General features: G+C 47.9%; 1 protein-coding gene across 1 annotated transcript in view; it reads right to left on the bottom strand.

The window, feature by feature from the left end:
- PITX3 (paired like homeodomain 3) overlaps positions 1–13,914 on the bottom strand; it is a 21,829-nt gene that overhangs the window by 1,724 nt on the left and 6,191 nt on the right. The window contains exons 2-3 of the mRNA XM_005416510.2: positions 5,613–5,753; positions 803–1,008 (exon numbers count right to left, since the gene is read on the bottom strand). Of these exons, the coding sequence (XP_005416567.1) occupies positions 803–1,008; positions 5,613–5,721 (315 nt within the window). The 5' untranslated portion in view covers positions 5,722–5,753. The remainder of the gene's footprint in view (positions 1–802; positions 1,009–5,612; positions 5,754–13,914) is intronic.

Genomic DNA, 13,914 nt, shown 5'->3' with positions numbered 1-13,914 from the left:
AAACCAACAGAAACCCAAACCACTGCCATTTCACAGCACACAGAATAACCCACCTCAATCAACAAACAGATGCCCTTTATACAGAAAAAAAGAGAGGAAAATACTTGCTGTATTTCCAAGAGACCACAGCTAGGAGGAGGGATTGGGGTTGTGTGACTTGGGAGCAAAGTAGGGATGTGGCTTGAAAACTGCTGAACAAAGGAAATAACTTATCTTCTTTTGACTTTGGCTCAGGACTGGCTTGGAGTGGGATGTTATAGGTCTCTCTTCTAAAAGGAAAATCTGTTAGTGTTAGAGGGGTTCAAACAATATAACTTCCTAGTGCATGGAAGCTGCTGGAAGGCTATTCATGATGCTGCTAACTCATATTTCTAGTAGCAGAGAGAAGCTCTCACTCCAGCTGGAGCCCTGCCACACCATGCCTGTGACTGCACATTGATTTGGGAACCCAAAAGAGTGCCCTCCAGCAAGGGTACGGCTGGGGTGTGATGGTACTGCAAAGAAAGGGTCTGCTGGGTCGAGGTAGCCAGGTGGTGGGGCTCTGTGGGGCAGAGCCTGGGCTTTGAATCTACCTGTATAATTGCAAGGTGGCCCTGGATGGGGAAGGCACCACCAGCATAGGGTTTGTGTGGCAGGATATGTCAAATCTCAAGGGCAGACCCTAGTGAGGTGTTTCCAAGACAGGGAAATTTTCCAGTGCTCCTAATTCCTTCCTTGGTTTGGGGACAGCTTGGTCATGTATCACAGCAGGCTTCTTCCCCACAAGCTCAGGCCCAGGAAGGTGGAAGGGCTGCAGTCCTACCCGGACTCGTGCCTCTGTCAGGTTGGTCCAGACTGCAATCTCCTCCCTGGTGCTCATGTCTGGATAACGGTTTCTCTGGAAAGTGGCTTCCAGCTCTTGCAGCTGCTGGCTGGTGAAGTGCGTCCTCTGCCTCCGCTGCTTCTTTTTGAGCGAGCCGTCTTCAGGGTTGGAGTCGTCTGTCTGGTTCTGCTGGGACTTCTCAGTGTCTGTGCAAGAAACAGAAAGATGGGGAGATGCCCTGAGTTAACTTGAGGGCTTGGATGCACTTGGGGAGCCTATCCTTGGGGCAACCAGTGCATGCCCAGTGAGGTCCCCTTCCACTGCAGCCACCAGGAGTGGTCCCATCTCCCTCCCTTGTCCTTGCAAGCAGGCATCCACCCAGCACCAAAATCAATGTCCCTCTCATGTAGCACAGCTTGCCTTTGTCTAACTGCCATAACAGATGTTAGCTTCCAAGTGACCAGATTTAGATTTTCCAAACTTCCAATATTTGGGTTTCATTTACAGTTCACATGGGAGATAGTGGCACAATTTATCTAGATCAGAAGGTTCTTACTCTGCTTAAAACTCTCTGCCTAAGGTGTCCTTTAGAAAAACTGAACAGAAATTGACACTTAGGACACAGCAAAAGATCCAGTCATATCCCTCATGGACAAGGGATGGGAAAAGGCAAATTGCAAACTGATAGCAAGCTGAGGCTCTTCAATTAATTAAACCTGAGGAGCACAAATTTTCATTCCCCTTCTTGCTCCTTTACATTCTTACTTAGCTGCATATGTTTTGATTTTAAAAAATAGGGAAAGGCCTTTCTTAGACCTTACCATGAAGTACTCCAGCATCTCCCTCTCTTTCTGCCCCTGTCCTCATCCTGATCCACAGATCCCTCTCCTGGAGGCAGTGTCTTTTGTTTCACTGCCCATTAAAGTCTCAAAACTCTCTAGCGTTCACTCACTGAAATGTACAGCTCAGCCTCCTTCTGGGCATCAAGTCCACGTCTGCATGCTGAGCTTTTGGCGGCTGTGGGTGAAAGTGGGCAGCCAGCTGCTTCTCTGTGCCACAGCCCTTTTTGGGGGCTGTGCAAATACAAGCAGGCAAAATGCAAATAGGGGCAGAATGCAAATACAAATATCTTCCCTTTAGTTATCTTCCATGGAGTGCCCAAATGCTCAAATGTGGCGCTTTCTTTTATGATGGAAGAAAGCTATAGCTTGTGTTTAATTCTGCTGGGAATCAAGACAAGTCACCATAGAGGAAAATTATTCAAATGAAAGTAAATAATTTCTGATGTTCAACTCCTTCCTCTGATCTAGAAGCCAGGTGAAGCATTTTCAAATGAAAATCAGGTCTTCAGCAAGGAGAGGAGGTGTTCTTTTACAATGAGAAATAGACAGCTAAGCTAAATAGAAATTTTTGCAAATAGCTCCCAAACTGTTCCACTTAGAAGAAGAACCTTTAAAAAAATCCTGGCATCACTCTGCTAAAATTGAAATTTTTGTTTGGTTGCAGTTCTCTGAGTAGAAGCTAGTTCAAAAGGCTTCAAAGTCCAGAAAAATCTCAGCGTGAAAGTGTCTGGTACAGCCCCTTAATGAGTAGGGAGGTAAGGAGACAGCAGCCTGGAAAACAGTTGAGTCAGTGAAAAAAGGGATTCCACAAGTCAAATGGATGTGCTCTGGAATATAGGCTCTGTCTTTTCCATTTACTTTTTATAGGGCATGCGGGAGGCCTAAAAGTATCTGAGCCCCCACAGAGACTGCTGCAGGGCGGTGCTGTGCCAACAGTAGGTGCTTTAGCGGGCCCCAGATCTGGAAGATTCTCCTGCCTCAGGAACCTGGTGCCACTACCCTCTTTCTATGACAGTCTGTTAACTCAGAAATATTTTCCTGCTGTTCTGAAAAGCTCTCCTTGTACTTGCCTTTCTTCAAAGGGAGCAATGCTGGAATTGCAGAGAACGTTTCCAGGAGAAGTGCTCGCTCTCCAGGGAGGAAACCCTGGGTGTGGTCAGTGGCTTGCTCCCCACCAGCCACCTCTGCTTCTGTAGCACATCTGATGCTATCCATCAGCAGGAGTGTGAATGCAAGGACAGTGAGATGGCCATTGCTCACAGCAGCAGGTTATAAGGTGGTTCTTCTGAGCAGGAAGGTACTATGTCCTGTTCTCAGCATGAGGACCAGTTTGTGTTCCATCCAGGTTGTACCTGTACAAGAACTTTCCCAGCACACTCTTGAAACAAAGCCATAGGAATTTAAAAGTGTAATGAAAGAGCTTAGTTGTGGTCTTGTGGTACTCTTCTCATTTTTATCAGCATCTTTGTTTGTGGATCCCATATTCAGCAGAACTCTTGGAAGCATGCTCTTAATGTGGCTTTTTATAGTGGTTCTTGCCAAGAAGATTAATCTGATTCCTCTAGCTCAGTGCTCTAAACCAGTATTGGATGCAGGAGATTCCTGCACTATTTATCTCCAAAAGAGATTTAATGGGGAGTGATGCCACCCATCTGAACTAGTTATTAGGAATGGCTCAATACAGATGAACAGGCAACATTTGGTTTGTTTGTTCATCTGCTGAGCCTGGGTTAATTGGAGCCTGATGCATACAGGGGATGTGTTCTCACCAAAGTCCCTGACAAATACTCATTTCTGAAGGGGTTGCTGTGAAGTAGGAGGCTATGCCCTTATCGGGAACTCCCGCCCAGGACTGCCCTTCTTCACTCGGGAAGAAATTATACCAAGAGGGAAAGAAAATGGAATGAAGGTACCACTGCTTTATGGGCTACATCTGGGTGAAAGAGATCACAGTGTATCTTGTTTGGTGTTTGTCTTCTCAACACCCTCTGGTATACCTACTTTCCATAAATCTTATATCTAAGGAGAAGTAGGAATCCCAACTCTGACCCTTGAAAAATCTCTGCAGTTCAACTTGGTGTTCTCTTTGTTTCCATACCTGCTAGCTGTGTTTCTTTCTGTCTGTCATCTCTTTTCTGCTTCTTGTATAAGCAGGGAATAAGTGTCCTCTGTAAAAGGTGCAGAGTTTTGACTGATTGCAGTGGGGACCCAAACCATGGCAATACAGGGAAAGAAATGAGCCCAGAGAAGGGATGTGGGTGCCTTGAATCCATGCTGAGGAGCACAATATGGGGAGATGTGGGGCAGTTCTCTACCTCCCTCACTCTTCATCTTTGCTCTCCCCTGACCTGTGCTGCCTGATGAAACCTAACAGAAGGGGCTGTCACTAACCATGCCGTACAACTGGAGGACACTTGAGATCCCTGAATGCTGAGCCTAGACAAGCAAGGTTTGTGTTCACTTCCTTGGGATCTCTTACTTGTGTGGATGAATGAAGCAGGGCCCAGGAGAAGTAGGGAGGCAGCTCTCTTGAGGGGAGTCAAGAAGTGTCAGAAATGCAGCTGTGCCCCTGTTCCAGGCAGACCTTGGTAGCCAGCTCTATTCTGCCTGACACTGCTGATGCATGGCTGCCATCAGCCTCTGCTGCAAAGGCACAAGCTGCCAGCATCTGCACACAGGTAATGCTGGCAAGTCACCTCCCAGAACCATTTTATTTCTAGACTGCTTAAGACAGTGGGGAGTGATGTAGCCAGGCATCCAATGCTTATTGTCACCCCAAAATAGGTCATGGAATATATCCTGTACATGTTCGCCCACTCGGTGAAAGGACTGTGGCTATAGCTGGAATTAGCTGCTCATGCCTAATGGAAAGAAAAGTCAGTGCCTAAATTGGCACTTCTACAGCATGCCAGGGTGGGCTCAATAGGAAAGGCCACTTGAATGGAGACACTGCCATGCATCCAAAGCAGCTGACGAGGAGCCACTGAGCTTGGGGATGTGCCCAACTAAGGTACGTGTGCAATGGGGAATTTGTCGGGCAGATTCTCTGACTCTAGTTATCCCAGTGTAACTCCCTTCATGATACTTTCTCTGGGGAATTTTAATCTGCATCATTATCCTTATTAGCTTTTGCATGTGGGTGAGCCTGGAGGCTTTACACGGAGAGCAGCGGGCTGTCCCCGGCCCTCACTCCCTCCTGCTGGCACTGGCAGAAACAGCTTTGCATCCTGACACATCCAGAATAACAAGGGATGGAGTGGTAACCAGACAGATGTAAAATCCAGAGGAAACCATAGCATTCCTCTGAACAGATGTGAATGGTGATGTTCCTTATTCAGAGCCTGATAAAGAATTCAGCAGGGTTGGGGTTGGTTCAGCCTTTGGGAATGGTCAGAGGCACCTCTCTGGGAGGGCAGCGAGGCACAGGTGAGGAGACTTTTTCAGTTAAAGCAGGAGCAAGACAGTGCTTCCTTTTCATCTTAATGCATGAACCTGGAAAGTTCAGCCTAAGGCTTACCTTTTCCATGGAAAGTTTAAACCCAAATAATTTAAACAGAGGTAAAAAAAAAAAAGAAAAAAAAAGAAAAAAAAAGAGCAGTTTAAAATTAGGTGTAGCCTTCTGCACCTTGGATCCTGTTTAGGCAAATACAATAAAATCTTGATTGGGCTGTGACCTGACTTGCCTGGCTCTGGCCTGCCATGGGATGTACCCTTGTGAGCAGCAGCTTCCTACAGCCAGGGCCACATGACCCCACCACTGGGATGATATTCTCACCCTCCCAACAGCTGTCATTGCAATATGGACCCTTATGCCTTTCCCCTGCTTGTTGGCACAGCCATGCTGCATTTTTCTGGCTTCCAGTACAAAGGGAAGCTGTCCCTCTGAGAGCACTGCAAGCCACTGGCCACCCAGATCCACGAGCAAGGCTGGGTCAGGGTTTTTCTTGTATCTTGGGCCTTGCACTCACCGCTGTGGTCCTGCCCTTTGCAGCTGTGCTCATGTTGAGGAGTTCCGGAGTCCGAGAGAGACAAGGCTGGGCTGCGAGCCTCTGCGTCTGCCAGCAGGTTGAAATCCATGGGGCAGGGGTGGGTGGTGGAGAAGGAGGATTCTGAAAAACAGTAGTCATAGGGTGATCAGAGAGATCAATGTGTGTGTGACCTCTCCTCACCACCTCCAGCAGGGACTTGCCTTGAGGAAAGGTCTAGGAAAAGGAAAGGATCCCTGTGTGATCCTTGGACACTTTTGAGTTTCTTGGCTGGAAAATGGACATACTGGGCTTTCAGCTGAGCTTCCCTATCAATCAAAGATCATCTAGTGACACTTCTATTTGCAGCCTTCAGAGAAAGAGCCTCCAATTTATAGGTGACATTCAGACTGAAATAGCAACGCCGGGAGCATGCTGTGTAATGGAGATCTGAGGAAGTGGTTCTGGGCCAGCCAAGGGCTGTTAGCACCTTCTCCAGCCATCCCACCTCTCCCATCCTCCCTGCCCAGCTTCCCTCCTCTTTCTCCCTTGTTTCTCCACAAGCTGGCCAAGCCTAAGTAAAGCTGTTCAGAGAGCACTACATGCACACATCCCAAAAGAAAAGCATTCTTGTGCCCGGCACTGATGGGAAGGCACATCTGCCTGCACAGCCACTTCTACCAGCAGAGGTCCAGGCAGCGCAAGTGGACTCCTTTGGGGTACATAAGGATCTCTGAAACATGAATTAACATGGGAATCACATTTCACACGCTTAGGTGCCTGGGAATGAGTGGTCCTGGCTGTAGCAGGAGCTTGCTTCCAGCCCGAGATCATCCTGACTGGAGGCTTCCCATGTCCCCTGAAGAGACTGGCCTGTGCTGGTGAGCCATCTTCCCTGGCTAAAAGCATCCCAACTGGGAAGCTGTCAGTGCTGCTCCCTACAACTGCAGGAACCACTGTGACTCTTCTGCCACCTCCTTCCACACCTCTCTGTCCCAAGATCAATTCTTTTCATCATTCACTTCCTTATGGACCCTGCACCCTCCAGCTGTGTTTCCTAAAGGAGCTCAGCTGAGAGCACCACTTCGTTCTGGACCACACTGGATGCTCATGAAGAGGCAGGCATGAAGCAGTAAGTGTTCCAAGCCTGGCTACATCTCCTTGGAAACCTGAACTGGCCCTCTGTTAGCCCCTAACTGAATTTTGGATCATAACCCAGCAAAACGCAGGATGTTTCACTGCCACCAGTGCACAGTTTATGAAGGCTGGATCAATTTGAGAGGACAACAGCAGCTTCTGAAACTTTAGCTGCTCCCAGCTGATACCTCACCTTCCCAGCTAGGGATCCTTTTTCTCTAGGACACAACGGCTGATACATTGTGCCAGGATCTGGGACCCCTGGGTTTAGTGAAGTTTGGACCAGGGGTTTGGAACTTTCAAACTTTAGGTGGAGATCAGTTGTGAAGGGTTCCTGGGTGGTGAAGGATTGCCCAGCCCCTGAAATCCATGTGTGTCAGGGAGGGAACGTGCTGAAGACAGTCTGGACTGTGTTAGTTTTTAGACATGTAAACAAGAGATTAATCACATAGCTGTTGCACCTCATTTGGACATGGATGACAGTGACTAAGAATGTATTTTCAGAGCTGTCTAAAGCCTCCTTTAGTCAATTTGCACAAGGCTGCTGCCAGGGCCCAGGGCTGATCCCCATATCTGCAGTGTGCTTTCCAGGCTGCGATGAGAGAGAAAGAAGCCATTTCTAATGGTTATCTGGCTGGCTTCTGCAGCAGATCTCACTCACAAAACCCTTGCAGTTTCCCTTGCTCTTCACTTGGCTTGACCTCCATTCACTGCCTGAGAGGTCCACTGCCTCTCCCAGGTACTGGTGGGACAGTCTCAACACCAAGCTCAGTCAGTGCTCTCTGGAAACAGCACATAACAAACCAGGACCTGGTGCTGGTTTTCCAGACCTTTGCCTTGCTCTGGGCTTCTCCTCTCCTGTGGGAGAGAAGTGGCAGGACTCTGGCTTTGCCATGAGGCTGGTTTCCATTTCCACTTCGTGGCAAGCCTGACCTTTGATGTCTGCTGGCTGTGTTAAGCTCCTGCCAGCAGCCAGGCACAGCCCTGTTGCATTCTGCAGTGTGTACATACATGAAGTGATGTGACAGGGGCTGTGTTTTCTTTAATACCTTTGCATGGAGTAGGGGAGTCCATCTGCTGCTGATATTGCCATGGCTTTTAGCATTACTCTCAGAATTATGCAGAAACGCGCAGTGAATTAATTCCACGGATTAAGTCTTGATTAAGATGTGTGTCACTTTGCTGTCTCAGAATTTATTAAGAGCCCTTCTTGAGTCTGCAGCAGATGGAATTTCTGCCCAATGTTTGTAGATGATAATTTCCCCTCTTCTACAGCCATTTGCATATGATTGCATCTGTCAAGCACAATTTCCTCTCTTCTAGAGCTTGACACTGTACTGGACAATTTAAGGAGGAATTCAGATCCTTGCCTTGCTGTAACTCAAGGACAGTGTCCTCCTGTGCAGGGTCCTGTTTGCTCTTTTTTCCACATCTTGCATTGCTTTCATCTGTACAAACTAGAATGAGGACAGGAAAACCAGGGAGGAGTATCTTACATAGACAAGGTTCCACAGGTTTAAGTGACAACACAAGGCGCAAGGCTCAGGAGAACCTAGTCCTGGTATTGAAAACTTATGCCCCATCCTGGGCTGCACCAATGCAGTGGTTGCAAAGTTCATCCAAGCTGCTGGACACAACATAGCATGCTTAGCCTGCCTCCGAGATACAGTGGGCACTTAGATTAAAACTGGTTATGAAGGGTGGCCAGTACTGGGACTGGTGGCTGAGCACAAGTCTGCTTTGTGAACTGAATTTAAAAGCAGGAGGATTTCAGAGAGAAGATGATGTATGTATATATGTAATTGCATAACCTACTGCATGTGCCATATGTGGTGACATCAAGGAATGCCTTCTCAATTTGCTCTGAGCAGGCCATGGAGAAGCAAAAGCAAGGGGAGAGAGGGATCTACTCAGCATGATTATAAAAGCAGGAAAAGTCTGCAATGGTGACAGCACATGAGCTCTGTACCAATGTATTTTCCCAAAGGCAACCCCATGCTACTGACACAAAAGGCTGTAAGGTACTCTTCTAGATTTTACAGCCCTTTTGGATTTAAAAAAAGGTGCTTTCATCCACATTGGCTAGATCTTGATGTAGGCAGAGACATTAAAAAGTCAACGCTAAGCCTTCATGGCATTTCTACTAAGTTGTTTGCCCAGTCTCAAGGAACCAATTAAATTGGCAACTCAAAAGTATTTTTAAATAAAATCAAATTTACCACCTTCATCTGACTCTTCATCTCACTTTCTTTTAACATAAAAGAACAGTTTCTTTAGGGACAGCTCCTGTACTAGCAACATACAGCCAGGCTTCTCAGAGGCTTCAGTTTTGTAAAACTAGTCATGGCTCCCAGTCTGCTCCAGCACCCGTAACTCCTTCCATTGATGTGTTATTGCCTCTGAGATAAAGGTTCCCAAACCTTAACAAACACATCTCTTCTTCCAGTCACTGCCCATGTGAACATGCTGTGGCCACCTGTACAAGACCCTCCAGCCAGACAGGGAATTGCCATCCCTTCTCCATGGGCATGGTGGAGGGCAGGGGAAGAGCAATCCTGGCTCTAGGCCTTTTCCCTTTTCAAATGTACCCCCTTTCTATTTCTGTGTCAGCTCCTGACTGCTCAAGCCAGGGACATTTAGGCAGTAGGAGGAGGACACTCCTTCGTGAGGATGGAAATCTTGTTTACCTGAAAACAGAAACAAGGGTCCCTGTGAGCCGTCTCCTGCTTCTCTGTAACACACTGCTCCATCACCTGGGAGCAAAGAGGATTTTGCTCGGGTGTTTTTTTCTTTGAAGGGCTGGGAAGGAAACACAGAGGCTGACTTCAAGCAAAGTAAGGCTAATTATAGGGGTGGCTTTTGTGATGTGGGTCTTGCCCATTGAGAGCTGCCTAGAGACTGACTAGTGTGTGCTGTTCAACTCTGCACTGCCTGCAGGCTTCCTGCTGGACCTGCTTTTGGCAAGTTGATCTGGAGGTGAAAAGCTGTCTCTTGCATTGTTTTGATATTATTTGACTTCCCATGGGCATGCAGGGGTGCTTCAGCAAGGACCTGATGCTTCAGGTTCCAAGATAGCAGCACAATGACCACTGATGATCCAAGGGTATGAGGGAAGCCCTAAGCTGGCCTCTCTCAAGCAGATCAGCACAGCCCTGTGGATCTGTGAGTTTCCTGCCTCCAGCCAGGGCCAGAGTAGCTGAATCTTCTGCTTGGAATTGCTGATCTCCACAAAGAGTTCAGGGTTACCCCTCAGGCTGAAAGGTGCTCTGCAATCATTTGGGGGGAAGCGTCCTTTCATTCTTGCATCCCCTGAGGTGAAGATATGATGTTACACTAGATTCTTAGGGTCAGAGCTGTCTCTTCCTGCTCTATCGATCGCAGAAGTCAAACTACTGCTGATTGCTTCACTCCTCCTATGCTCATGTTCCCTGTGTACTGGCTTACTTTTAGGAGAGACAAACATTTGGGCTTCTATTTAAATGTACATTTTCAAGGAAGATGATCTGCCTCTGTACTTTGGTCCCCGTGAGGGGCTGAGACAAGGTGGAACAAGCCCTGCCTCTCCCTCTACTCCTTGTCAAAAAGGAAGTGATTGAGAGTGCGCCTGTTCTCTCGAGGAAGAGCATTTTGTTCTCTGCATACATGTGTTTGTTCAGGCAATTGTGCTATCAGTGCCTATGGCCTGGAATTAAAAGTACCACATGAGCACAGCGCATGAATCGTGCAGCAACCAAGAGTCAGATTCTCTTTGCTGACCAACACAAGTGCTGCCTGTGAGGGGCTCTTTCCCCACTGCTAGAAAGCAAGAAGGATGGGGTGCAAAATGAGTTAATACTTGTTTCCTTGAGACTATAGAAATGTAACTATGGGGAGACCAAGGTCACCCACTGCTAAACATCTCAGTGTAGCTTTAAATCTCTAATCTTAATGGAATTGCAGCAGGAACCAAGAGCAACCATTAATCACTGGAAGATAAACAGCAGCAGCCAACTGGTGACCCGGAGCACAGGGCCATTATGGGACAGGAGAGCAAGCTGCCTGCCTCCAAAAACATCAGGCTGTGCACAGCCTCAGGCTGCCTGAGCAGTGGTTTCGGGTGCACACTCACAAGTGGATCATTGACCTCCAGCAAGGGCTGAGTCACAGGTTATAATAAACTATTTCTCGTTTTAGTCCCTACAGCTGGGCACTAACCCCTGAGCTCCTGAGGGTGGCTTGGTAGTGGTGTGTGCTGTTTTGACCCCATGGTGTAGGGGTTTTATTCCTCTCGTCAGTAGGAATTGCCAAAGCGCCCTGAGGTACTTAGTGGCTTTGTTGTCAGAGCAAGTTGTCTGGCACAGCCCCACGCATGGATTGGGCCACAGAGCACTGAGAGGTGTGCATGGTGCCATGGAACTGCAGTAGCCCAGGCTCTTGCTGCCAGGCTTCCTGGCCACAGCTGGCAGCAAGGACCTGAGAGCTGGCAGCTCTCTGACGAAGGAGTCCAGGTTATTTCTCTTTTTGTGCATGGCTCTAAGGAGAAGTTCCCAATAATGTGAGGTGGGAAGAGAGTGAGGAGGTAAGGTGCTGCCACTGACTTGTCTTATGATGTAGGTAAAACTATTTGACTGTTCTGGGGTTGTATCCTTCATCTCAGAAATCACATAAATGAGCATATCTGAGCTGGTGGAGGTAATGAAGCAAACTTCTTTTAAGTGCTTTCAGATCCTCAGATAAGAGGTGCTAGGAAAATGCCCAACCATGCTGGACACTGCCTAATGCATTTTCTGGGGGCTGGAGGCAGCCTGCAAGATGGGATCAGGCCACTTGCTTCCCTCACATTGACATGAACCTCCAGCTGCAGAGGAGGATGATGGCTGAAACCTCTGCTCTGGGTCGCAGAGGGTTAATAAACTGCCTGTATTCCAGAGGATTATCACAATGGAAATGTCCCAAGGATTGACAGCTCCATACCCATGTCCACAGCAAAAAAAGCCCACAATGGAATGTGTCCTGTTCGCTTATTTGATGGGCTGCACTGTGCCCCTGTGCTGTGGAAGCGCCCTGATCGCACCATGCCCCACACACATCGTTCCCCACAACAGGTGTGTCTGCAAACCCCCAGACTGGTGCAGGCCCTGCCAAGCTGAAGCATTGGCTTCTGCAGAGGCAGGGTAATGTGCTTGGGCTTGGCTTAAAGCAAGTTCTTTACAATAGTATCTTTAGACCTCAGTGCTACCCTTAGCGTACCTGGATGGTTTCTGAAATGGCACACAAAATTTGGAAACAAATTGCTAATCTTAGCACAAAAGAAAAGCCCTGCCTGACTTTCTGCAAAGTTTTTTTTTCCCTCTCTAAACTAAACATTCACAGTTCTTGCATTCTTGTGAGCATTGTGCTTCAGGTCTCACTGTGTCCAGCCCTGTTTCAGTGTCCCTTGGACACTATGCCTCAGCGGGATGTTTGGCACCTTGGATCTATCATCCAGGACTGGGATTTTCATTCTGACAGACTGTGCAGTTATATTAATAAGGCTACGCTTTGTTATGGCTTACTTTGTTTGTTAGGCACCTGGAACAAAATAAACCAGCAAAAACTCAGTTTTGCCCAAACAACTTTCAATTGCAAAAAGTTGCTGGCATGGTGTGGACCCACCATGCAGGAGTGCTAGGAGTGAGAGCACGGTCTGCAGTTAGAGGAGAAGAAAAGTCCTTTAGGGAAATTAATCCCTTTGTTTTGGGGAAGGGAGAAAAAAAGGCTGATTTCAGTAAGAAATTCTGCCTGGGAAAATCTTGCAACTGAAATAAAGGATCTGCTAAAGTGGAGTGCCAGCACTGGCCTGGCTGGAACATACTGATGAACAATCCCCACCTGCCCCTGCCCACTCCTGCAGCCTTGTCGAGCTGGCTGCAAAGCAACTCGTGCCACTACTGAGGGATCTGCCTGCATCTGCATGAGAGAAATAGCTGCACAGGCACAGTGTACAAGGGATCAGGATCTGCTCTTGCGGAGCCAGGAGCAAGAGCAGATCCTGCAAGCCAGGATCCCGGGCAGGAATGAGAGGTGCAGGCAGCCTGTCTGCAGCTCAGCCGAACACACGCTGCTCATGCAGCAGCAAAGGCCACCAGGGCCTGGCATCAGCAGATTGGTATGTGTTGCTGTATTTAGTTGGGCAATTGTATAAATTTGACTAATTATTCTGGCAGTCAAAGGAAACTGGCCTGATTCCTTCTGTGCTTGCAGAAGTGGGGCTGGGTAATTTCTGTATCTTTGTGGCTGTAAAGTTGGCTCATTTTAGGGAGGCCCAGATAGCTCTGTGGCTCCAGCTGCTGTTAGGAGATTTGTATGCAGATGGAGGGCAGTGCCTAAATCAGATGTTATCGAAGATGTAAATGATTCTCACAATTAGTAAACATGCTCAAGAAAGTTCGTCATCAAGTGGGTAATGCAGGGGGTTGAAGGTTGGGGTGGATGCCCTGCCACCAGCGTGTCACACCACTATGGCTGTCTGACCTGCATGCACTGTAGGGCTGCCAGTGTCTGCCATCCATCACCACTTCTGGAAATCCTTTCTGGAGAACTTCAACTTGATCATAAACATTTGTTCTATGACAGAGCTCAGCAAAACCAGCAGCTAGAAATAAGGTTTTTTGGGGGCTGGGGTGGTACTAGATTGTTTTTTTAAAACAACCTGTCAGAGCTCAGCAGGTTGCAGAGATGCAAAGGGAAAAGGGGTAACTGCCAGAAATTCTGTGATGGCCCCACCAACCACCATGGCCAACGAGCAGCTCTGTTGGTTAAGGAAACAAGAGCCCAGAAACTGCTGGCTTGCTCTGAGGGATGTGTTGTCTCAGTGCAAACCAGCAGTGCTGGAGGGAGTTGATGTCTGCTGTGCTTGGCTGTAAAGTTTCCTGATGATTTTTGTTTTATTTACCCCTAAGTAATTTGTATTTAAATTTTGTTTAAAGCTCTCTGGCAGGAAGATCCTTGCAGAATGAAGACTGCCGTGAATAAAACAAGTGGATGATCTCAGCTCACAGTACCCCTCCCCTCTTACTTGCGATACTGCAGCTGGTAGGGCTGGGGCAGGAGAAGGGTGGCTCCGGGAGGGATGCTGGAGCTTGCTCCCTCTCCACACTTCATCTTTATGGACCTTGCAACATGCCCCGAAGGTCAGGCTGTTTACCCA

The sequence above is a fragment of the Geospiza fortis genome, unplaced genomic scaffold, assembly GCF_000277835.1.
Source record: "Geospiza fortis unplaced genomic scaffold, GeoFor_1.0 scaffold130, whole genome shotgun sequence".
Lineage (NCBI taxonomy): Eukaryota > Metazoa > Chordata > Aves > Passeriformes > Thraupidae > Geospiza > Geospiza fortis.
The sequence above is the reverse complement of the archived record's forward strand: the minus strand, read 5'-3'. Positions and strand labels throughout refer to the sequence as shown.